The 25,869-nt window shown below is 35.6% G+C and overlaps 1 protein-coding gene across 2 annotated transcripts; it reads left to right on the top strand.

Moving 5' to 3' along the window:
* The first annotated feature begins 4,899 nt into the window (after positions 1-4,899).
* LOC137245159 (sarcocystatin-A-like) lies at positions 4,900-24,604 on the top strand. 2 transcript variants are annotated; one of them, XM_067775369.1, is made up of 3 exons: positions 4,900-5,058; positions 18,123-18,214; positions 24,295-24,604. In XM_067775369.1, the coding sequence occupies exons 1-3, from the start codon at positions 4,990-4,992 to the stop codon at positions 24,494-24,496; spliced, it is 363 nt and encodes a 120-aa protein (XP_067631470.1). In that variant the 5' UTR covers positions 4,900-4,989; the 3' UTR covers positions 24,497-24,604. The 2 variants fall into 2 exon arrangements, with proteins under 2 accessions (XP_067631470.1, XP_067631479.1); XM_067775378.1 differs by lacking the exon at positions 4,900-5,058 and adding an exon at positions 5,218-5,262.
* Positions 24,605-25,869: the final 1,265 nt, after the last annotated feature.

The raw sequence follows: 25,869 nt of genomic DNA, 5'->3' as shown, positions 1-25,869 counted from the left end.
AGAAAAATAGACTTTGGATAAGAAAAATCAAGCATAATAGAATTCGAGATCTCATAAAGTTCACGTAGAGAGCGCGACAATGGAGCATTTATCGCATAGTTAGTAGACTTATGTTTAATATAAAAGGGGTTATGAGAACGAAGAGACCTCGTTGGAATAAGAAAATGAATCGCGTGCAGTAAAGAGAAGCAATCAATACCTCCATTAACAACTCCGAAAATGAAATACAAGGAAAGGGTTGACCTTCTGAGCTCTAATGGTTTCAAACTAATTAGCAGCAAGCGGGAATGATAAGAAGGGACTGGGTCTGAGAAATGTAAGGATCTTAGGCAAAATTTTAGGAATGTCTTTTGTACTCGCTCAATCCTGTCGATTGCAAACTTGTGATAAGGTCTCCAAATAAATGCAGCATATTCCAGTTTGGAACGAACAAACGATGAGTATAGCAATTTCAAGGTATAGGGATCTGAGGAGTTGGTGCTATTACGCCTCACGAAACCTAAGGAAGGATACGCGCTTGAAATTACATAGTTAATATGGTTACTGAAAGAGAACGAGGAGTCAAAGATAACCCCTAAGTCTTTAATCTCATCAAGGAAGTGAAGGGGAGTATCCGAGATAGTGTATGACGTTCGTAAAACATTGCGAATTTTGGAAAATGTGACATGAAAGCACTTTTTGAGATTGAGAGATAGACGCGAAATACGGCACCAAATTGCTAATCTATCTAAGTCTTCTTGGACACGCTGAGCGTCATCACTATTTTTAATACTGGAGAAAACTTTTAGGTCATCAGCGTAAAGTAAGAACTCCGATGACACAAAACAATTTCGTATATCATTGAGGAATAAAATGAAAAGAAGAGGACCTAAGATGCTCCCTTGTTGTACCCCAGAGGTGGCAGTAAAAGAGTTCGAAGATATGCCCTCAATAGAGACCATGCAGCGTCTGTTACTTAGGTAGGAATACAACCACTTGAGAAATACAGAGTGAAAATCGAGGGAAGCGAGTTTACGTTTAGCATATTGTGAGATACCTTGTCAAAAGCTTTAGAGAAGTCAGTATAAATGCAATCGACTTGATGGCTTGAAGAGAACGCATCAATGCAATATTCACTTAACAAGGCTAAGTTTGTGACGGTAGACCTTCCTACAACAAAGCCATGCTGGTTTGGCAGTAACAAATTTTTTGCGCCAAAATACATTTTATCCTTAACAATCCCTTCGAAAAGTTTAGAAATGATAGATAGCTTAGATATTGGCCTATAGTTAGAGGCATCATTCTTTTTGCCATTTTTGAAAATTGGGGAAATGTACGCAAGTTTCCAGGCATCTGCAAAGACACCAGAACTTAGAGATTGGTTAAACATGGCCAATAGAGGGGCTACAATAGCAGAACAATTTTTGAGGAGGGCGGTACTAAACCATCACGATCAGTCTGAGTAGAGTTTTTCAGACTATTGATACCGTTAGTAACGTCCATTGTGGTAAGCCGTAGGTCATTGAAATTCAAGGCTGATTCATGGTCAGAATGACAAACATAGTTTGGTAAAACAACCTCATCAACTGTGAAGTTGGATTGAAAAAATTTGACAAATAAGTTTGCATAAACGTGTTTTAGTGGAAATATATTTAGTTCGAAGGCGAAAGGTTAATATTATTTCCCATTCAAAAGTTAGCACTAAAAACAGTTTTTGTAAATATTAAGTCCCGATGCAATCAGTCGATTTTGATCACATAACCTGGAATGTCAGACATGTAAGATAAGCCCTACCCGCCACATGATGTTAACAATTACATCCTAGGTCCAATTTTCTGAAATTTCAGAAGAAGCTTTGTTTTTCACTGTGAGCTAAATGCGTTACAATATTTGACTAACTATTTAAATTAAAATGTAAATTTTACTTTGATTTGTTTATATTTAACTTTAACTGGTCGTATTATTGTAAAACACGTTTAAAGAAATGATTATTAAATGACTTAAACTATAAAATCTCCGAAATATATGTCAAAAATCCCCATATTCAGATCTATTAATTTTTGCTTGGAGTGGCATCATTAACAAATGTTATAAAAAATGTGCATTTTGACAATGCTCTCTCGAAACAAAGAGTCGCAAATCCAATAAGTAGTGCATTGTGCACTATACTTATCAAACAGTGATAATAACTAACACTGTACAACACTTATTTTGCAACAAATTAACCACGGTATTTTTCTGAAAGGTGGAATCGTCAGATAGCTTTTAATTTGCCTATAAAGATCAAACTTGTCACAAAGTGTTTTTTGGGCATGTGTGCAGTGTGCAAAGTCGTGAAGAGTTATAGTTTGATTTCTAAAATTATTGTATCTTAAAAACCAAGTAACATTTTTACCAGAAGGCATCCGGAATTTGCTAGATGTTGATGCAACATTCTGCTAAAGATTTATCCGATATTTACACTTGTGGGTTAAAAAAATATGGCAGAACTAGACGCGAGGAGTTGTAGTGCTGGTATGAAATTTTAAGCTTTGTACATGGAGAATTATTTTCTAGAACACCACAGTGATTACTATCCAAATATTTTTAAACAAACATAATAATTGAATATTCAATTATTATAACGGGGTGTTAAGCTTATGAATTCCTAAATATTAAGATATTTTTAAACTTAACAAAAGACCCATTTTTCCCCTCCCACACCGTTATATGAAAAAAAAACTGCTGTGCTGTACTATATGTGTATATGGTCAGCGAAAATAATTCTTACGGAATCTGTTTTATCAAATATTTTGTGTACTCTTTGGTTTTTTAAAAAAATCCAAGTTTGTTATGATGCAAGCAATTCCTAATTTTTTTGTACTGTGCAATTAAGTAGTAGACCAATGAAACGATAGACACGTCATATCATTGTACCATAGATGATTCTATATATCAAAAGAAAAACTTCAACTTCGGTATAAGTAGGTGCCTTTCATCAGAAACATCTGTGTTGATACAATTAGAAGTAACTACGTACAACTTTGTGCAAATACATTTACTGCAAACTAAAGATGAAAATAAGAGCGTATTCAGAGAAAGAGTGTGAGCTGTTATTGCTGTTTTTATTTTTTTTAATCATAGCTTTGCTTTGAGTTAGTGTAATGCATATGTGTATGTGCATTAGGGTGCGTGCCCGGCTAACCAGAGTCGGAACGCAACAAAAGAAGGGTCCAAACAGAGTCTTTTATGTGAGCGGTTTTGCAGTGTTTTTTCGTAAACATCAAAAAAAGATACATTTTGATAAGGCTTATGAAGCCTAGTGGGAAAATATTTAAGCTGTGTGGCGGATACGCGACAATGGTCAGTTAGCGGAATGTTATAGAGCATTTTATGATAATTTTTTGTTGTACCTAAGGAAGCTCATTTTGTTCTGAACATTTGTCAACAGTGACAAGTTTGAACAAATTCCATACTCAGGCTTATCTTATTTTGTTTTTCTTTGGAAAGATTTTAATAGTTCTTAAAGCCAAGTTATTTTAACAGTCACGGATACAAATTCAAAATAACTCCACAATGCTTCCGAAAAGGGTTAGGCACATATTATAATACGGCTTAAAAAAATTATCAAAAAAAGTATAAATAGAGCCCAAAAGACTCCAATAAATCTGCAGAAAAAGTTCCAATATGATTTCAAAAAGGCTACGAACCTCAATTAAAAATACCCATAAAAATGTGCAATAAAATCTTATTTATGTATGAGCCCGAGTTTATAAAGCTTCTCATTCGCAACGAAGAAGAACTTTACAAAAACAAATCTACATGGCACACAAATTAATATAGAGACAACATGTCTCAATTGTGTTGTTAGTGTAGAAATGAGAAAAACTGAATTAAACATGAAAACAAATACCAGCAGGATAGCCTAGTGGTTAAAGGCAACTGCAGTTTCACCATGTGATTCACGGTTCGAATCCCGGTGAAACCTTTGAAAACATTACAAAATTGCCTGATGATGATTACGTTGGCGGTTTTCGAAATGGTTCCATCGCAATATGCCAGTAAACGTTTCTTTCTTTTCAGTTTCTCTTAGAAAACATAATAATTGAAATTCAATTATTATAAGCCGGTGTGAAGCTCATGAATTCTTAAATATAAAATTTTATTTTTATGACTACTTTCAATGCGTGCGGTCGTAATTTTTTTGATCTTCAGGCGAAATATTCAGGAATTTGAGCTAAAATGCGTAGAGAGTAGATTTCCCTTAATTTGGTTCGGGACCATGCAGGCACTAAATATATGATATAAGCACTTCTAAAGCTACATACATACTTAGTAAAACTGCAATCCTTATTAATTTTGTTTTGTTAAAATGAGTGTCAGTTGATGTACGTATATATATTGAAACGATTTTCCTTCATCTCTTGTGAATTTTGGTTTGCACATAAACTGACTTTATGGCTTCAGAACGAAACATGGCACTGAAGATGGCTTAGCGCCGAAAAAGAGTTTTCTCCAAACTAAATCGATCGGAATCCAATATTAAATGTCAGATAGTTGTTTCCATATAATTCAGTTCATACTAATCGAAGTCTGCATTTTCTCAAATTCACTCAATTGTTTTTTTTAGCAAATTATCAGTTCATCAAAAGGCTGAGCACCGAATGTGAGGATACGAGGCGTCTAATTGAAATTATTATGTTTCTCGCCTGCAGCTAGTCTCATAGGACATAAGCTATCTGTGGAAAAATACCCTATCCAAGCGCACTTTTGAAAAACGTGTTATTTTAAAATTCTCTCTCTCTCTCTCTTTTAGACTATGTTTTCATCACATCAAAAAATTTATTATACCTTCACATGCAATGTGACTTTGTTTACTCATTTTGTTATGAGAGCACTTAAATCTATTAATAAAAATTTTGCGCTATAAAAGGCAGTCCTTGTTCTGAGATGTCAACAGTTTGCTTTCTTCTTCATTCGGAAAATTTGTAGATTTTGAATCCTATAGATTAAAACAAAAAAATTATAATAATGATGTTGAGTACGGAGTTGTTTTTATTGTTAAACTGTTTAGTCAGCGTAGCGCTAGTGCAGTCTAAGGTAAAGTTAAAAAAGATATTGGCAAAAAAAATGTTTTAAATTAATTTGTTTGTACCTTTATATACTCAAATACATAAACACGTATGCACAGGTGTTCTGACTAAAAATAAAATTCACATATCAGCGTTGAAATTGTATTAGCACGTATCCAATATTTTGGAAATGGCTTAAGTGATGTCACACGTCACAGTGAGATATAAACGGGTATATTTTTTTTTGTATAGCTGGTTCTGAAACTCGATGGTCAGCTTGACTAAACTAATTTATTTCAAAAGAAAGGGCTTAATGAATAACTATAACAATTTTTACAAAATTATTAAAGCAAAAATTAATTGAATAGTTCGTGAAATATTTTAGTGAACATATCTAACCACACTGTGTGACCGAAGAGAATAAATTATAATTTCTTCTATAAGGGAGTTTTTTGAATTGTCTCCCATTTATCCATGCGGGGTAGGCACATTATGCAACTGTTATTTTGGGAAAGAGAATTAATTACTTAATTTAAAAAAAGTCGGAAAAATAAACAAAAACACCCCACGGAATTGTATAGAAGACATTTATGCATATCTCGCCAAAAAAAAAAAACCAGCCAATTCCTCATAGAAACCATCGAGCAAATGGCTACGAGTAGCAGATTAACGCTTCATATTATAATTTATCCTCTTTGGTGTGATAATGCTAAAAGATTTGAAAACACCTTTTCGGGGTTCGCACATATTAAAGGGTAAGGATGTTGCATGCTTGCCGATGGAAGAAAGAGAGGTAGCGAGAGTAGAACGAGGGAGTGGGGGAGCGGATGAGGAAGAGAGATGAATGGCTCAAAGGAAATGTGAAGCAAGGAAGTAAGAGAGGGTGAAAAATATTGTGAAAATGTTGCTAAAATATTTAGGAATACTATTATAGGGTACTGCAATATTACAAATAATATTGTTGAAATACTGTGCAAATATTTCAGCAGCATTCAAATTTTAGATTTTTGCATTACTCTTAGATATTCCAATAATATTACTAAAAATATTTCTGAAGTATTTCAAGTTTGATATAAAAACATCATTAAAAGTATACAGTAAAACAGAGATAAATACTGTCTGAGATAATATTTGATTACATTGTGGCGAATATTAGCATCACTATGCTGTTAGTAAATAAACACAACGTTAGTAAGCCATTTGCACACATACATAGACGGCGAAGAAGAATATTTCAAACACATAGCCAACAGCTTGAAGCAAAGAGACTATTTCACATACACATATGTACACATCAGCTAAGAGTAGAAGTTGTTACTCACACATACACACAAATGAGGTAGAACGGTTCCAGAAGATTCAGTCAGTTTGATTTTAACACGCTTTAGTGGAGTACGCGGTAATTGTACTTCTCCGAAAGTAGTCCAAATAAAGACCATTTTACCATACCGAATATTTGAGTTATTTATTTCACAGTTCAGCGATTCGAATATTACTGTAAATAAAGTGAAACAACACCTTTTAGTCGTTTAAGTTTTTTTGTTTTTATTTTTACAAGACAAATGTTTCAACACTCGCGTGGTGTCTTCTTCAGTTGCTAGTTTTCAACTAACCTTTGTCAACAGAAATAACAAAGTAACAAAGTAAGCCTATCCAAATTTGTCAAACATTATCGGCTAATACAATGAAAAAGCAAAAAGACATAAAGAGTGTATAATACAACAACAAAATTAAGTAATAACAAGATATGGATCAAACGAAGTTTAATGGAAAGCTGAGTAAAGATTTGTATACAGTGGGCCACTATAACGATTCACTGACACACTTTTATTTACATAAATATGTAGGAATTCTAAAATATTTAATCTACTGATATTAGATTCTATTTTAATTAATTTACAGTCGTCTTCACTTATCGAGTGTTGATTCGATAATGCATGTTCGCCGATGCCACTTTTGGGCTCAATACTTTGTATGTATTTTAAATGCACACTGAACCTGATTCGTACAGTGCGCGTCGATTTGCTTTGTACTTTGCACCGCATTCTAGTCCGTTGTCAATTATATGAGAGCAAGTGATTGAGTACACTCCAGGATTGTCCAAAATGTCACCTTTATCCTTAGATGATCTCAATAAGGCCTTCAGTTTTGTTGTTGATTTTGGAGCCAAATTTAAACCAGCTTTCTTAAAGATATGTTTCATATCAGAAAAATAATATGGGTCGTAAGTCATTCTGCACCAAGTCATGTTGTCTTTTTCGCCCACTGTGCCGAAAAACGAACTGCACTTTTTTGCAATTTTTTGCGCTGGTGTTTTCTTATTAGCTGCTCTACCATGCTGGCGCAATACCCATTAGTTTCTGCGATGCTCACTATTTTGTGTTTTTCTTTGTTGTAAGCAGCACAGCTTAGTGGGACGTTAATAAGGCGATGAACCATAGAATTGAAGGCAGCTAATTTATGCGAGTAGTGATGGTTCGATTCTATTGGGATAAATCGATCAGTGGATGTTGGCTTACGATATATGTCGAATTCGATCCCTCCGTCGGTATTATGTTTCAGCATTAAGTCCAGAAAAGGTAACTCATTATTTGTTTCAAACTCACATGTGAATTGGATGTTTACATTAATGGAGTTAAATAAATTCAATGTCTGCTGTATTTTCTCTCTCTCTATAATAACAATACAGTCATCGGCATATCGACTATAAAAACGTGGGAAAATAAAACTTTTAATAAGCTGTTCTTCAACTGTATTCATGAATAAGTTGCATAGGAATGGGCTAATATTCAAACCCATAGGTAAACCATCCATTTGTTCAAAGAATTCCCCTCTAAACTGGAAGAAAGATTGATTTATACAAACCACGGTCAACTCGAACAAGGCGCTAGCCACCAGTGGATTTATATTTTGTTTGTCTAACCAGATACGGAAAGAATCCAAGGCACCATTTCTTGGGACGGTAGAAAAGTAGGAAGTGATATCGAACGACGCAAAACACTCATTGGGATTCAACTTCACAGTTTTAATCTTATCGATTAGTTCAAATGAATTTTCGATAGAAAAACTATCGAAACTCTTAAGTTTCCCGAAATAATCGCTCAACCATGACGCAATGTTTGCTATGGGCGAAGTGTACCCAGCGATAATTGGTCGGAACTTATTTCCTGGTTTATGAGCTTTGTATAAACCATACAAACAGGGGACTCGTACATACGACTTATGCATTCTTTTGTTCCAGCGGCGACCGAACAGATCGGCATTCTTTTTCCTACATTCTACCACTTGTCTTTTCATCTTTGGGAGAGGATTTTTTACTTTAATGTAATTTCCTTCCACTATCAGTGCGCTCATCCCGTTGTTGTAATCGTGCTCATTTAGTACAACAACACAGTTACCTTTATCGGCTTTGGTTATGTAAACATTCTTTTCTTTTAACGACTTTACGGCGCCATGCATATAGTTGGTGTAACTAATATTATTTGAAGTGGGCTTCGATGATAAAACTTTTTTTATATTGTAACGCACATTGCCGGCTACTTCGGAATCCAATCTACCAAGAGCTAACTCAGAATCAACGATGATATCCTGCATAGGTGAACGTTTGTGGGGTAACGCAAATTTTAAGCCTTTTTTTAAAGATTTATTTCATTATTTTCTAAGGTCGCGTCCGATTTGTTGATTATAAGGCCAGTAATGAATTTACTAGACGGCAACCTGCGCGGTTTTGATTGTTTCAATTTTCCCAACTTCAATCTTTTCCTTTACATGTGAAGCTGGGAAAGACGATCAATTTTTGCGTTCAATTTAATCAAGAAAACATCCCAAAGTACGGAAGAAAGCTTGCAGGCTAAATATTTGTGAAGTTTATAAGCCAGTAATTCAAATGAAGCTAAATGAGCGTGTTTTTGTTTTAGGGCGTGACTTAACCAATACACCTTAGCTTTTTCCACGTATGTTTTTCCAACAGGGCACTTGTTTTTGCACTTAACCGAAAAATCTATGAATTTAGGCATTAGACTTAGGTTTCTGCATCTGGATAAAAACTAAACGTCCGACAACAGAGAACAAATTTTCTCCTTGGTTTTTTGAAAATAGAACAACTCACTAGGTTCGGTGACCGGCATAATTAATTATTTAATTCAATTAAATTAAATTATTTTTGAGTGCTAAACGACTTTCGACACTGTAAAAAAGTGAAACAACACCTTTTAGTCGTTTAAGTTTTTTTGTTTTTATTTTTACAAGACAAATGTTTCAACACTCGCGTGGTGTCTTCTTCAGTTGCTAGTTTTCAACTAACCTTTGTCAACAGAAATAACAAAGTAACAAAGTAAGCCTATCCCAATTTGTCAAATATTATCGGCTAATACAATGAAAAAGCAAAAAGACATAAAGAGAGTATAATACAACAACAAAATTAATTAATAACAAAATATGGATCAAACGAAGTTTAATGGAAAGCTGAGTAAAGATTTGTATACAGTGGGCCACTATCACGATTCACTGACACACTTTTATTTACATAAATATGTAGGGATTCTAAAATATTTAATCTACTGATATTAGATTCTATTTTAATTAATTTACAGTTTACAAAAACACGCTCATTTAGCTTCATGTGAATTACTAGCTTATAAACTTCACAAATCTTTAGCCTGCAAGCTTTCTTCCGTAGTTTGGGATGTTTTCTTGATTAAATAGAACGCAAAAATTGATCGTCTTTCCCAGCTTCACATGCAAAGGAAAAGATTGAAGTTGGGAAAATTGAAACAATCAAAACCGCGCAGGTTGCCGTCTAGTAAATTCATTCCTGCCCTTATAATCAACAAATTGGACGCGACCTTAGAAGATAATGAAATAAATCTTTTAAATAAAGGCTTAAAATTTGCGTTACCCCACAAACGTTCACCTATGCAGGATATCATCGTTGATTCTGAGTTAGCTCTTGGTAGATTGGATTCCGAAGTAGCCGACAATGTGCGTTACAATATAAAAAAAGTTTTATCATCGAAGCCCACTTCAAATAATATTAGCTACACCAATTATTTGCATGGCGCCGTAAAGTCGTTAAACGAAAAGGATGTTTACATAACAAAAGCCGATAAAGGTAACTGTGTTGTTGTACTAAATGAGCAGGATTACAACAACGGGATGAGCGCACTGATAGAGGAAGGAAATTATATTAAAGTAAAAAATCCTCTCCCAAAGATGAAAAGACAAGTGGTAGAATGTAGGAAAAAGTATGCCGATCTGTTCGGTCGCCGCTGGAACAAAAGAATGCATAAATCGTATGTACGAGTCCCCTGTTTGAATGGTTTATACAAAGCTCATAAATCAGGAAATAAGTTCCGACCAATTATCGCTGGGTACACTACGCCCATAGCAAACATTGGGTCATGGTTGAGCGATTATTTCGGGAAACTTAAGAGTTTCGATAGTTTTTCAATCGAAAATTCATTTGAACTAATCGATAAGATTAAAACTGTGAAGTTGAATCCCAATGAGTGTTTTGCGTCGTTCGATATCACTTCCTACTTTTCTACCGTCCCAAGAAATGGTGCCTTCGATTCTTTACGTATCTGGTTAGACAAACAAAATATAAATCCACTGGTGGCTAGCGCCTTGGTCGAGTTGACCGTGGTTTGTATAAATGAATCTTTCTTCCAATTTAGAGGGGAATTCTTTGAACAAATGGATGGTTTACCTATGGGTTTGAATATTAGCCCATTCCTATGCAACTTATTCATGAATACAGTTGAAGAACAGCTTATTAAAAGTTCTATTTTCCCACGTTTTTATAGTCGATATGTCGATGAATGTATTGTTATTATAGAGAGAGAGAAAATACAGCAGACATTGAATTTATTTAACTCCATTAATGTAAACATCCAATTCACATGTGAGTTTGAAACAAATAATGAGTTACCTTTTCTGGACTTAATGCTGAAACATAATACCGACGGAGGGATCGAATTCGACATATATCGTAAGCCAACATCCACTGATCGATTTATCCCAATAGAATCGAACCATCACTACTCGCATAAATTAGTTGCCTTCAATTCTATGGTTCATCGCCTTATTAACGTCCCACTAAGCTGTGCTGCTTACAACAAAGAAAAACACAAAATAGTGAGCATCGCAGAAACTAATGGGTATTGCGCCAGCATGGTAGAGCAGCTAATAAGAAAACACCAGCGCAAAAAATTGCAAAAAGGGTGCAGTTCGTTTTTCGGCACAGTGGGCGAAAAAGACAACATGACTTGGTGCAGCATGACTTACGACCCATATTATTTTTCTGATATGAAAAATATCTTTAAAAAAGCTGGTTTAAATTTGGCTCCAAAATCAACAACAAAACTGAAGGCCTTATTGAGATCATCTAAGGATAAAGGTGACATTCTGGACAATCCTGGAGTGTACTCAATCACTTGCTCTCATATAATTGACAACGGACTAGAATGCGGTGCAAAGTACATAGGCCAATCGACGCGCACTGTACGAATCAGGTTCAATGTGCATTTAAAATACATACAAAGTACTGAGCCCAAAAGTGGCATCGCCGAACATGCATTATCGAATCAACACTCGATAAGTGAAGACGACTGTAAATTAATTAAAATAGAATCTAATATCAGTAGATTAAATATTTTAGAATCCCTACATATTTATGTAAATAAAAGTGTGTCAGTGAATCGTGATAGTGGCCCACTGTATACAAATCTTTACTCAGCTTTCCATTAAACTTCGTTTGATCCATATCTTGTTATTACTTAATTTTGTTGTTGTATTATACTCTCTTTATGTCTTTTTGCTTTTTCATTGTATTACCCGATAATATTTGACAAATTTGGATAGGCTTAAAGCCTTCCGCGATTTACAACCAGATTGACTGAATTTTGTGTGTGTTAGTGCAGTCGGGTGGCTTCGTGACACACGTATTTGTTGTCGGCTACACGTTGATGAAAATCAAAAATTTTTGATTTTTTCATTTGACGCTAGCTTATTTGATAGTCGCGGGGTGTGATTGACAAAACGCAGTGTTGTATTTAGTTTGTGTCGACATTCAAAATGAACAAGTGCGCGGAAGAATAGCAATTCATATTAAAATTTATTGAAAATTATCAATGTTTAGCAGCTTTATGGAATGTAAAGCTTTTATTATTATTTAATAAAATTTTTATTAATTTTTTTATTGTTTAATAAAACTGCTGTAGTTGCAAGTAAAAAAAGTCATCATCCGATGACGGCATATTCACGTCCGTACGCTACGGTTTCTCAATGCAAATGTTGATTGATGGCTTTTTATTTGATAGTCGCGGGGCAAGCGTCAAATACCCGACACGCACACATACAAAAATTCAGTCAATCTGGTTGTAAATCGCGGAAGGCTTTTACTTTGTTACTTTGTTATTTCTGTTGACAATGGTTAGTTGAAAACTAGCAACTGAAGAAGACACCACGCGAGTGTTGAAACATTTGTCTTGTAAAAATAAAAACAAAACAAGTAAGGAAGGTTAAGTTCGGGTGTAACCGAACATTACATAATCAGTTGGGAGCTATGGTGACAACATAAGGGAAAATAACCATGTAGGAAAATGAACCGAGAGAAACCCTGGAATGTGTTTGTATGACATGTGTATCAAACGAAAGGCATTAAAGAGTATTTTATGAGGGAGTGGGCCATAGTTCTATAGGTGGACGCCATTTAGGGATATAGCCATAAAGGTGGATCAGGGCTGACTCTAGAATGCGTTTGTACGATATGGGTATCAAATGAAAGGTGTTAATGAGCATTTTAAAAGGGAGTAATCCTTAGTTCCATAGGTGGACGCCGTTTCGAGATATCGCCACAAAGGTGGACCAGGGGTGACCCTAGAATTTGTTTGCACAATATGGGCATCAAACGAAAGGTGTTAATGAGTATTTTAAAAGGGAGTGGGCCTTAGTTCTATAGGTGGACGCCGTTTCGAGATATCGCCATAAAGGTGGGCCAGGGGTGACTCTAGAATTCGTTTGTGCAATATGGGTATCAAACGAAAAGAGTTAATGAGTATTTTAAGAGGGAGTGGGCCTTCGTTCTATAGGTGGACGCATTTTCGAGGTATCGCAATAAAGGTAGACCAGGAGTGACTCTAGACTTTGTTTGTACGATATGTGTATCAAATGAAAGGTGTTAATGAGTATTTTTAAAAGGGAGTGGGCCTTCGTTTTATAGGTGTTCGCCTTTTCGAGATATCGCCATAAAGGTGGACCAGGGGTGACTTTAGAATTTGTTTGTATGATATGGATATCAAATGAAAGGTGTCAATGATTATTTTAAAAGGGCGTGGGCTTAGTTCTATAGGTGGACCCTTTTTCGAGATATTGCCATAAAGGTGGACCAGGGGTGACTCTAGACTTTGTTTGTACGATATGGGTATCAAATGAAAGGTGTTAATGAGTATTTTTAAAAGGGAGTGGGCCTTCGTTTTATAGGTGTTCGCCTTTTCGAGATATCGCCATAAAGGTGGACCAGGGGTGACTTTAGAATTTGTTTGTATGATATGGGTATCAAATGAAAGGTGTCAATGATTATTTTAAAAGGGCGTGGGGCTTAGTTCTATAGGTGGACCCCTTTTCGAGATATCGCCATAAAGGTGGACCAGGGGTGACTCTAGAATTCGTTTGTGCAATATGGGTATCAAACGAAAGGAGTTAATGAGTATTTTAAGAGGGAGTGGGCCTTAGTTCTATAGGTGGACGCCTTTTCGAGATATCGCCATAAAGATGGACCAGGTGTGACTCTAGAATGCGTTTGTACGATATGGGTATCAAATGAAAGGTGTTAATGAGTATTTTAAAAGGGAGTAATCCTTAGTTGGCGGCCACCGTGGTGTGATGGTAGCGTGCTCCGCCTATCACACCGTATGCCCTGGGTTCAACTCCCGGGCAAAGCAACATCAAAATTTTAGAAATAAGATTTTTCAATTAGAAGAAAATTTTTCTAAGCGGGGTCGCCCCTCGGCAGTGTCTGGCAAGCGCTCCGATTGTATTTCTGCCATGAAAAGCTCTCAGTGAAAACTCATCTGCCTTGCAGATGCCGTTCGGAGTCGGCATAAAAAAAACATGTAGGTCCCGTCCGGCCAATTTGTAGGGAAAAATCAAGAGGAGCACGACGCAAATTGGAAGAGAAGCTCGGCCTTAGATCTCTTCGGAGGTTATCGCGCCTTACATTTATTTTTTTTTTTTTTTAATCCTTAGTTCCATAGGTGGACGCCGTTTCGAGATATCGCCATAAAGGTGGGCCAGGGGTGACTCTGGAATTCGTTTGTGCACGAAAGGAGTTAATGAGTATTTTAAGAGGGAGTGGGCCTTTCTGGACCAGGGGTGACTCTAGACTTTGTTTTTACGATATGGGTATCAAATTAAAGGTGTTAATGAGTATTTTTAAAAGGGAGTGGGCCTTCGTTCTATAGGTGTTCGCCTTTTCGAAATATCGCCATAAAGGTGGACCAGGGGTGACTATAGAATGAGTTTGTACGATATGGGTATCAAATTAAAGGTATTAATGAGAGTTTTAAAAGGGGGTGGTGGTAGTTGTATATGTGAAGGCGTTTTCCAGATATCGGCCAAAATGTGGACCAGGGTGACCCAGAACATCATCTGTTGGATACCGCTAATTTATTTATATATGTAATACCTGCCAAGATTTTAAGGGTTTTTTATTTCGCCCTGCAGAACTTTCTCATTTTCTTCTACTTAATATGGTAGGTGTCACAACCATTTTATAAAGTTTTTTCTAAAGTTATATTTCGCGTCAATAAAACAATCCAATTACCTTACCATATTTCATCCCTTTTTTCGTATTTGGTATAGAATTATGGCATTTTTTTCATTTTTCGTAATTTTTGATATCGAAAAAGTGGGCGTGGTCATAGTCGGATTTCGTTCATTTTTCAAACCAAGATAAAGTGAGTTCATATAAGTACGTGAACTGAGTTTAGTAAAGATATATCGATTTTTGCTCAAGTTATCGTGTTAACGGCCATGCGGAAGGACAGACGGACGACTGTGTATAAAAACTGGGCGTGACATCAACCGATTTCGCCCATTTTTACAGAAAACAGTTAACGCCATAAAATCTATGCCCCTACCAAATTTCAAAAGGATTGGTTAATTTTTGTTCGACTTACGGCGTTAAAAGTATCCTAGATAAATTAAATGAAAAAGGGCGGAGCCACGCCCATTTTTAAATTTTCTTTTATTTTTGTATTTTGTTGCACCGTATCATTACTGGAGTTGAATCTTGACATAATTTACTTATATACTGTAAAGATATTAAATTTTTTGTTAAAATTTTACTTTAAAAAAAATTTTTTTTTAAAAGCGGGCGTGGTCCTTCTCCCATTTTGCTAATTTTTATTAAGCGTACATATAGTAATAAGAGTAACATTCCTGCCAAATTTCATAATGATATCTTCAACGACTGCCAAATTACAGCTTGCAAAAGTTTTAAATTACCTTCTTTTAAAAGTGGGCGGTGCCACGCCCATTGTCCAAAATTTTACTAATTTTCTATTTTGCGTCATAAGTTCAACTCATCTACCAAGTTTCGTCGCTTTATCGGTCTTTTGTAATGAATTATGGCACTTTTTCGGTTTTTCGAAATTTTCGATATCGAAAAAGTGGGCGTGGTTATAGTCCGATATCGTTCATTTTAAATAGCGATCTGAGATGAGTGCTCAGGAACCTACGTACCAAATTTCATCAAGATACCTCAAAATTTACTCAAGTTATCGTGTTAACGGACGGACGGACGGACATGGCTCAATCAAATTTTTTTTCGATCCTGATTATTTTGATATATGGAAGTCTATATCTATCTCGATTCCTTTATATATGTACAACCAACCGTTATCCAATCAAACTTAATATACTCTGTGAGCTCTGCTCAACTGAGTATAAAAACTTAAACGACTAAAAGGTGTTGTTTCACTTTCTTTACAGTGTCGAATGTCGTTTAGAACTCAAAAATAATTTAATTTAATTGAATTAAATAATTAATGATGCGAATGTTAGCAGAAGGTGCATAATTATCAGGAACGAAGAATTCATTACAATATATTTCTTGTACAAAATTTTTTTTATCATAATCATTAATCTATTTGTAAATTTGAAGAATCCGCATATGAATTAATGTAAATTTCACAAGCATTTTTAGCCAGCGGGATTTAAGTTTCATACCAAACAAGTAAAATGAGTTCATGGTTCATATGTTGACTACATGGACTGTTTGGCTTTTCGTAGCCTGATAAGAAAAAAGACATTTTGTGGGGCGGACAAACGGCAATGGTCTGCTGCTGGAATGTTTCAGATCATTTGATAATACTTCTTTCTTGCTCATAATGTAGCTTACAAGGGCCGTCTTTGTTCCAAAAATTTATAAACAGTGGAAATTCGGGGAAAATTCCATATTCAAAAAATTAATTTTTATTTATTAATTTACTTAATGGTACGTGAAATATTACAGTAGATATATATTGTAATTCTGGTATTGATGACTGCGTTGTCTGACTACAATGTGTGACAAAGTAAATAAATTTGAAAACACTTTGTTCTAGGGCTAATCAAGTACACTCCATACTAAGAATTTCGAATATTTACTCTCTCAAAACTGAAGTAAGGTGCCAAAAACACTTTTCCTCAGGTTGCAGACTATACGTGTCAATAAATAAATTTGTTCCACTCATAAACATGAAATTAATGTTTTTGAAAAGAAAAAGAGCACGTTTTTTTATTAAAATCCAATCAATTTCTCCCAAATATAACCTCACGACTTGAAAAAACGTGTAGCAGTTGCGTATATGTAACATTTGCTTTTATTATTAAGTACAAATATGTTACATACATATAAGTGAAACTGATTCAAGCGTGATTAAAAGTTCTCTTCCTAATGACATAAAACTTAGGATCATTGTGCAAACAGAGATAAAGGTATCGGGAAATATAGAACCCAGTCTTTGATAAAGGGGTAGCATATTTTAGTGGTATATTCAAAATTGTGTGTAAATATATAATAAATTATTCGTTTTACGACTTGGGGAGTGTATTGCTATCACGGAGTGCTATCGAGACTCATAAACTAGCATTCTGTCTATATACAAAGATGGATTATTTTTTAGGCGGACGTGTCTCTTTGGTTGTTGCAGCTTAAACTTGTTGTGGGAGTTTAACCAAACATTTGGAGATAAGTCATGGATTAACCGACGGTCAGCGAATCAACGCATTCACCGGCTCATCGATGTAGGGCCGAGGGTCTGCCCTCACCAATAATTTACCTCATTCCTCATTGATTGATTGCGTCGTATTTGCCGATTCTTTCAACTGTGATCCAATCTGCAAGTGAAATTATTTGATAGATTTTTTTGCTCTCCAACCCTCCAGCTATTATAAGCACACCGAAGGCTAAAGTTTATGACCTTAAGTGATTGTGTCGTACCATCCGCCTCATTTCGCCTCTTGTCTCATATACCAGTAAAGTTTCTTTAAAGCATTCCTCCGTGACGAGCTCTTCGCCTCCATCAATCACATTTATAACAAATACAATACACTTTCATGTAATTTGTCGAATTCGTCGGCTCCCCCATTACTCAGATTTAAATACGACAATCGTCGGATATGCCTGCTCGTCGGCGGTAGAAGGAGAGGAAGTGAAAGTATAAAGGGGGTGAGACGGGGAGAGGCTAGGAAAGGGAGTTGAATCGCTGATGAAAAGAAGTTGGGGAGGGGAAGAGAGGAAGGGGTAGGGCAGACATAACGAGGGCGGAGGAGAAGGGGTTAGAGTGAAACGAAAAGAGAAAGTAAAAAGGAATGCATTAGATATGGAGAGTGGAAGAAGGAGTAAAATGAACTGGATTAGCAGAGGAATGAGTCTTATTTGATTGCCTATTGAAGCTTTAATATTCTTAACCATAAGATTTGACTTTAAGATAAGTTTCTGCAAAACACCGAATAATGCGCCATTTTCATAATGCCGGATTAGCGATATTTCACTTTCAACTCTATCTAATAACTATTATTACATTCTTTATTATTTAATTTTTGTAGAAAATAGTGAATACTATGACCAGGGACGAAGCTATGAGATCACTTAGCGCTTCAATAAGCAAATTGGCTGAAGGGGATGGACCATGTTATGAGTAAGTTTGTTTATCATATAAGACTAAATGAAGATCTTCATTTCATATATACATGGGGCTTTCCTTATTCGTCCGAAAAACAGAATACAAAACGATTTTTTTTATATTTATTATACCTTTATACCTTTACCTTTATCTTAAGTCGCTTTCATGTTTGTTCCCTCATTTCCATACGAATTTTTGACCCACGGAAAAGTCTTTTTCGGTAACTTCCCGTTGAGCTAGAAACTTGATACTTAGAACATAGTTCAGATCTGGAAGACATTACAATGCAAGTGAAAAAAAATCGCTAGGTGGCGCATGGATCGAGATAGTAAGAAAATTAATTTTGATTGGGGAATCTTTCAATCCATTTTTATCTAACTTCACGGTGACCTAGAGACTTGAAACTTGGCACACAGTTCGAGGCTTGGTGACGATATAATTTATAGAAAACAAAGTTCCGCTAGGTGGCGTGCTAATTGAGATAACTACAAATCCCTGAAAACGAGGGCAATCTTGCGATCGATTTTTGAGTAACTTGCCGATGAGCTGGAGATTTGGAACTTGGGCCGTGGGTCAGAACCCGGTGACAATGCAACATTTGATAAAAAAAAATTCGCAAGGTGGCGCACGCGGATGGAGATGGTAAGAAAACAAATTTTTATTTGGGAATATTTCAATCCATATTTAACTAACTACCCGCTAACTAGCACTTAGTTAGAGGCCTAATGACAATACAACTTATAGGAAACAAATTTCCGCTAGGAGGCGCGCTAGTCAAAATTACTGCAAATCCTTGAAAAACGAGGGGAATCTTGCAATCGATTTTTAAGTAACTTGCCGGTGAGCTAGAGACTTGAAATTTGGGCCGTGACTCAGAACCCAAAATTCCAAATGACTTTTTTTAGGCAGCACTAAAAAAGTGAAAATAAAAAGATGATAAAAAAATTTTAAGGACTACCTTTATATAAATGGACCAAAAAATAGAAGGAATTTTTTCCTTTAATACAGACATAAATTGTTGAATTTTGACTAAAAAACTTTAACAAAAGCTCTTGTAAAAGAATTTTGGGATTTAAAATTATAATATGCAAATATTATAACATACATACCTACATCAGTGTGGACCAAAAAAAGGTCTAACCCTTTCGATCCGGACGGTACGTTTGTGTACAACCTGAAGCTCAAACGTCTCGAAAACATTTCTATGAAATTCTGTTAGGTTGTGCTATTGCCCTGAGCATATCTTTAATTTTCTTATTCAATTAAAATTTATTTGTTTTTTTTTTTTTTTTGTTTTCACGAGATAGTTTTTTGCGCATAGAAAATCAGTGAAAGTGATTTGCGAGGGTCGTTTTTTCAAAGTTTACCTATGATTTTAAGTGATAAGGCAACACAAATACTTCGAATAAATATGAGTACAAGTTTTCAATTGCTCACAATTTCAGACATAAGTACGAATAAAAAAAAAAAAAAAAAAACAGATAGTTCCATGCGTATTTTAAAATATGGTATCTATATATGCCAATCGTCCGGAATGGCGGTACATATGTTTTCCAATAGTTCTATAAGTACTGTAGGACGTACTTCTTCGATACGAATAAAATTTATTATTTCCTCTGAAAATTGACCCTGAAGATATCCCAAAAATTCTGGAAGACGAAACTTATATGGCTAGTGACTACGAATGCTTCTCAAGTGGAAGCTCCGACAATTTCTTATCAAGTTGTTACACACATACAGTGGTAACGAAGAGTCAGCAGGCGAGGCAAATGAGTCTGTCAAATGATGTATCGAGCTCTAGTAACGGTTACAAAGACTCAGAAGACGAAGTTGCCTTCAAACCCGTCGCATCAAACACCAATATTTTTTTGGAATACTCTTGTTGTGCGCCAAATGGCAGAACACGAAAAAACATTGGTACTGAGCAATTGTAACGAAGCTTCTGTTACGACTGTCGCTGACTGAAACCTTGGAAAAACGCGGAAAAATATAAGTACCATGTCCAAATCAAATAAAATTATTTCGGGAGGTCATAGGAGGTGTCGACTTGCCTGATCAAATCTCTGAGCAATACGAATATTATAGGAAATCGAATAAATGGTGGAAGAGGTTTTTTATCGTTTGATAATGATGAAAGCTGTAAATGCTTGGGTGTTTGAAAACAACCGCAACCGGAACAAGATGCCATTCGAATAATTTTTAGTTACTTTAGCACAGTTCGCCGATTATTAAAACCTGAACGACTACCAAAAACCTCATTACGTATGGCAATGCATATTCCTGTTGATGGTACTAGGTTGTTATACCAGCTGCAGTTATCAAAAATTTTATCTCCCCAAGACAAAATGTTACGAGTACCAAGTGTCGCTTTGTGGGATATGCTTTGCTCCATTTCATATGTTAAATTTATGTATCCCAATATTTTTTTCCAAATTCATTTTCAAAATTCAACAAAATACTGTTCACTTTATGTCATATTAACATTTTTTTGTACGTTTTTTTTAATTGCTAAACTATGTTTTACCAGACGGTTGCTACATACATATATGTACCACACTACATCCCGGATGATATAATGTTTTAGCGCGACCCCCTGAGCAATGCTGTCATTGTATTTCAGATTTACTTTGATTGATATATTAAATATCACCTAGATAACTAACTCCAATGAAAATTTTTATTTCATCATTGCTGTGCGAATGTTGGGTTGAAAGGGCTAAAGAAGGACCCCTTTGAAGGCGATTTTTGAAACGCAATTCAAAGCTTTGTAGCTTAAAAGCTATGTAGCTTCAAAGCTTCCACAACCCAATCGTCAACCTCACTGTATCATAAACATATTTAGCATGCGAGGCTCTGGCGACCCCAACTTCCTCACGGAACTAGGGGGTGGTGAGGGCGGGATGGCCTAGAAGGTTTAATGTGGTCATATTAGTCGTTCCCTAGATAGTCGGGCTAGTACCTTAATGTTGCTCTGTTACCGAAACATACGGGATCTATATCCGGCAAAAGACCATCAACAGCGATGACATTCCCCAAAGCCTTCGGGAGCGTCTTTACCGTTAATACAACAGCAAGAACAACGACCCCTTTGAAGTGGTCATAAGGTTAACTAACCATATATCTGTTGACCTTATGTTACCTCACCATCAAAATATTGCATTGTCATCGGTCCTTGATACGTGTGCAGAGTTTTACATTAATCAAACTTCTGGAAATTGGTGAAAATTATGCCCAAACATTCCGTTACATACATACATTCTTGAAGTGTTCATAAGGTCAATAAATAAAATAAAAGCTAAGTAAAAACAAGTAGGGAATGTTAAGTTCGGGTGTAACCAAACATTACATACTCAGTTGAGAGCTATGGTGACAACATAAGGAAAAATAACTATGTAGGAAAATGAAACGAGGGAAACCCTGGAATGTGTTTGTATGACATGTGTATCAAATGAAAGGTATTAATGAGGGGTTTAAAAGGGAGTGGTGGTTGTTGTATATGTGAAGGCGTTTTCCAGATATCGACCAAAATGTGGACCAGGGTGACCCAGAACATCATCTGTTGGATACCGCTAATTTATTTATATATGTAATACCTGCCAAGATTTTAAGGGTTTTTTATTTCGCCCTGCAGAACTTTTTCATTTTCTTCTACTTAATATGATAGGCGCCACAGCCATTTTACAATTTTTTTTCTAAAGTTATATTTCGCGTCAGTAAACCAATCCAATTACCTTGTTTCATCCCTTTTTTCGTATTTGGTATATAATTATGGCATTTTTTTCATTTTTCGTAAATTTCGATATCGAAAAAGTGGTCGTGGTCATAGTCGGATTTCGTTCATTTTTTACACCAATACAAAGTGAGTTCAGATAAGTACGTGAACTGAGTTTGGTAAAGATATATCGATTTTTGCTCAAGTTATCGTGTTAACGGCCATGCGGAAGGACAGACGGACGACTGTGTATAAAAACTGGGCGTGGCTTCAATCGATTTCGCCCATTTTCACAGAAAACAGTTAACGTCATAAAATCTATGCCCCTACCAAATTTCAAAAGGATTGGTAAATTTTTGTTCGACTTATGGCATTAAAAGTATCTTAGATAAATTAAATGAAAAAGGGCGGAGCCACGCCCATTTTGCAATTTTCTTTTATTTTTGTATTTTGTTGCACCATATCATTACTGGAGTTGAATGTTGTCATCACTTGAATTACATTATACCTAAAGCATATTCCTCTCTAGCTTTCATTATACGGAATAGTTCTGAATTTAAGGATCCTTATACTAAAAAATTGCTGTTTTGTACATTTGTAAGGTCCAAATTGGAATATGATTCTATAATCTGGAATCCGTTTTATGATGTGCATTCCAATAGACTTGAACGTATACAAAAAAAGTTTATAAAATTTGCATTATCCAGTATTAGGTTTAATATGCCTATTCCATCTTATGTTCAGCGGTGCAGACTGATCAGTCTGCATACTCTTGCCAGTAGGCGATTGATATCTGGCTCAGTTTTTATTCGTGATGTTCTTAATGGGACTATTGATTGTCCGTTTTTAGTGCGTTGTATTAAACTCAATGTTCCAGCCAAAAACTTACGACATCATGATTTTTTTGCTATTGACCTCTGCAAAACCAGGTATGCTCAAAATGAACCAATTATCAGACTGCTATTGGAATTTAATTTGTTAAGTAGAGAAATAAATTTAGATATATTTTTAAATCGCAATGAATTTAAAGAAAAATTTTGTATGTACTGTTTTCAATATAATTAATAACCTATGTACGTCTTAGTCTGTAAGGTTTCTAAACCATAGACTTAATAAATGAATCTAAATCTAATTTATTTATATGCTGTGAAGATATAAAATTTTTGGTATGCTCAAAATGAACCAATTATCGGACTGCTATCGGAATTTAATTTGTTATGTAGAGAAATAAATTTAGATATATTTTTAAATCGCAATGAATTTAAAGAAAAATTTTGTATGTACTGTTTTCAATATAATTAATAACCTATGTACGTCTTAGTCTATAAGGTTTCTAAACCATAGACTTAATAAATAAATCTAAATCTAATTTACTTATATGCTGTGAAGATATAAAATTTTTTGTTTAAATTTTACTTAAAAAAATTTTTTTATTTAAAAGTGGGCGTGGTCCTTCTCCGATTTTGCTAATTTTTATTAAGCGTACATATAGTAATAGGAGTAACGTTCCTGCCAAATTTCATCATGATATCTTCAACGACTGCCAAATTACAGCTTGCAAAAGTTTTAAATTACCTTCTTTTAAAAGTGGACGGTGCCACGCCCATTGTCCAAAATTTTACTAATTTTTATTTTTGCGTCATAAGTTTAACTCACCAACCAAGTTTCATCGCTTTATCTGTCTTTGGTAATGAATTATTGCACTTTTTCGGTTTTTCGAAATTTTCGATATCGAAAAAGTGGGCGTGCTTATAGTCCGATATCGTTCATTTAAATAGCGATCTGAGATGAGTGCTCAGGAACCTACATACCAAATTTCATCAAGATACCTCAAAACTTACTCAAGTTATCGTGTTAACGGACGGACGGACGGACGGACATGGCTCAATCAAATTTTTATTCGATCCTGATGATTTTGATATATGGAAGTCTATATCTATCTCGATTCTGTATACATATTATACCTGTACAACCAACCGTTATCCAATCAAACTTAATATACTCTGTGAGCTCAGTTGAGCAGAGCTCACAGAGTATAATAAATTTTGAAAAAATTGTCCTTGATAATAGTTGTCTACCATAGATTCGTTTAAAATATTAGAGAGGATAATATTCTCTCATAGATAAGCTGGTAAAGGAGTTTTTCTTTAGAATCCAGGACCTCTGTAAACTTATTCTCGACTGACATTTTACCTTCACACTAAATTACCTAGGGACATCAATCAGAGGCATTTTCACAATCACGTCTTAACGCTTACGGGCACTACATTAGGTTCAATCATTCATATACATACTAAAGTGCATATAATATATATAAAGATCAGATGAAATAATTATAATTTATAATTATTCTTTGTCTCATTTCCTTGATTATCTTCTACAGAATTAGAGACGTGAACTCAGCTACAAAACAACTCCTCACCGCCACTTTCATGGATATGAATGTGGACTTAATCGATAAAAAAAATGGGGCTAAAAAAAATTGCAATGTACAAATTTGGTCACAGCCATGGTTGGAAGAGGGTGTTCAAGTTTCATTCGAATGTCCTAACGAAGAGAGGGTTGTGGTCACCCATGACGCATAAGGCAACAATAATTGAACATTCGTAAATAAAAGATATATAAAAATAATTACACAAATTTATTTTAATAAATAATTCATGAATGTTTGCTGCTTGCAAATTTAGCCAAAATGCCTTTACATTATTACTTGGTTACGAGACCACTTGATCGTAATCGCATTTGTTGCGTTCCAATGAACAGTGATCCAGATACGGATAGAAATTTAATATTCAAATGCAACAACAATGTGATCCGAATGGTTCAATTTGTTGTTGCATATTCATGTTAAATTTTTATCCGTATATGAATCACCCTTCATTGGAACGCGAGGATTGACTCTGCTACAAATGCATCATTTTGGGCGAAAAGTTCCAAACGCAATGCATTTCCCCACACAAATCGAATTTTCGAAATTACTCATTTGCGCGCATTTCATCCAATTTGGCATGTAAATGCGATTCATATATCCGATCCACACACGCTTCTGACATTTTCATGCTAAGAGAAATTCGGCCACAACACAATAGCTAAACGATGTACCAGATTTATAAATAGCAGTTTACACTATTTTTTTTAGCCAAAATGACAATTCTACTAGAAACTGCTTTGTATTTTTAATAGTTTTTTCTTTTTTTCACGTACTATCGTTTAAGCAATTAGGTCAGTGCGTTTCCTTGCAAAGGATTGGTGCCCTTTTAGTCAGGAAATGCCAGAAGAGGGAGAGGATCAGAATTCACCACAAGGACCTGTCGGTGGAGCACCACCAACTAGATAAAATGATAGAGACCATGATGCAGCAGAATAACGTTATAGCGGAATTCATGGAAGCGTTAAGAAGGTACGAGCGGATATGTCCCACCTGAGTAATAGGGTTTCAGGTGTGGAGGCATCCATGCAGGCATCACCAGCTCGCGTCCAACCCTAAACTACTACAACCCTGAAAGAACCAACCAGCAAACCACCAGAATAATCAAAGCGGATTTAATAGGCACATGTAGCGGAAGAAAATAGACCTGGAGAAATGGCACATGAAGTTCGCTAGTACCACAAAAAATATGACGGTGGAAAGATTTCTGTTTCGCGTTGAGAGGATGCGCAAACACCACAGCTTCTCCCACAACTAACTTCTCGCAGACTTTTATTGCCTCGTAACCGGAGCCGGTCTAAAATGGTACTGGCAAGTCCTGTAGGGTCACGCCGATGACCGTGATTTCAACTAACTCGAGTTGAAAGCTGATTTGCTTAACCAGTTTAGGAGCATGGGGTCTGAATACGAGGTGATACGCGAAATCATGGAGAAGAAGTAAGGATGCTAAGAGTCCCTGGAAGACTTTTATGTGGAGATACATGATCTCACCTTCCTATTTAAGAAGAAAGTACCAGAGGCGGAACTAGT

This window comes from Eurosta solidaginis, chromosome 1 (assembly GCF_040869045.1).
Source record: "Eurosta solidaginis isolate ZX-2024a chromosome 1, ASM4086904v1, whole genome shotgun sequence".
Lineage (NCBI taxonomy): Eukaryota > Metazoa > Arthropoda > Insecta > Diptera > Tephritidae > Eurosta > Eurosta solidaginis.
Note: the sequence above shows the minus strand (reverse complement) of the source record. Positions and strands in the feature narration are given on the sequence as shown.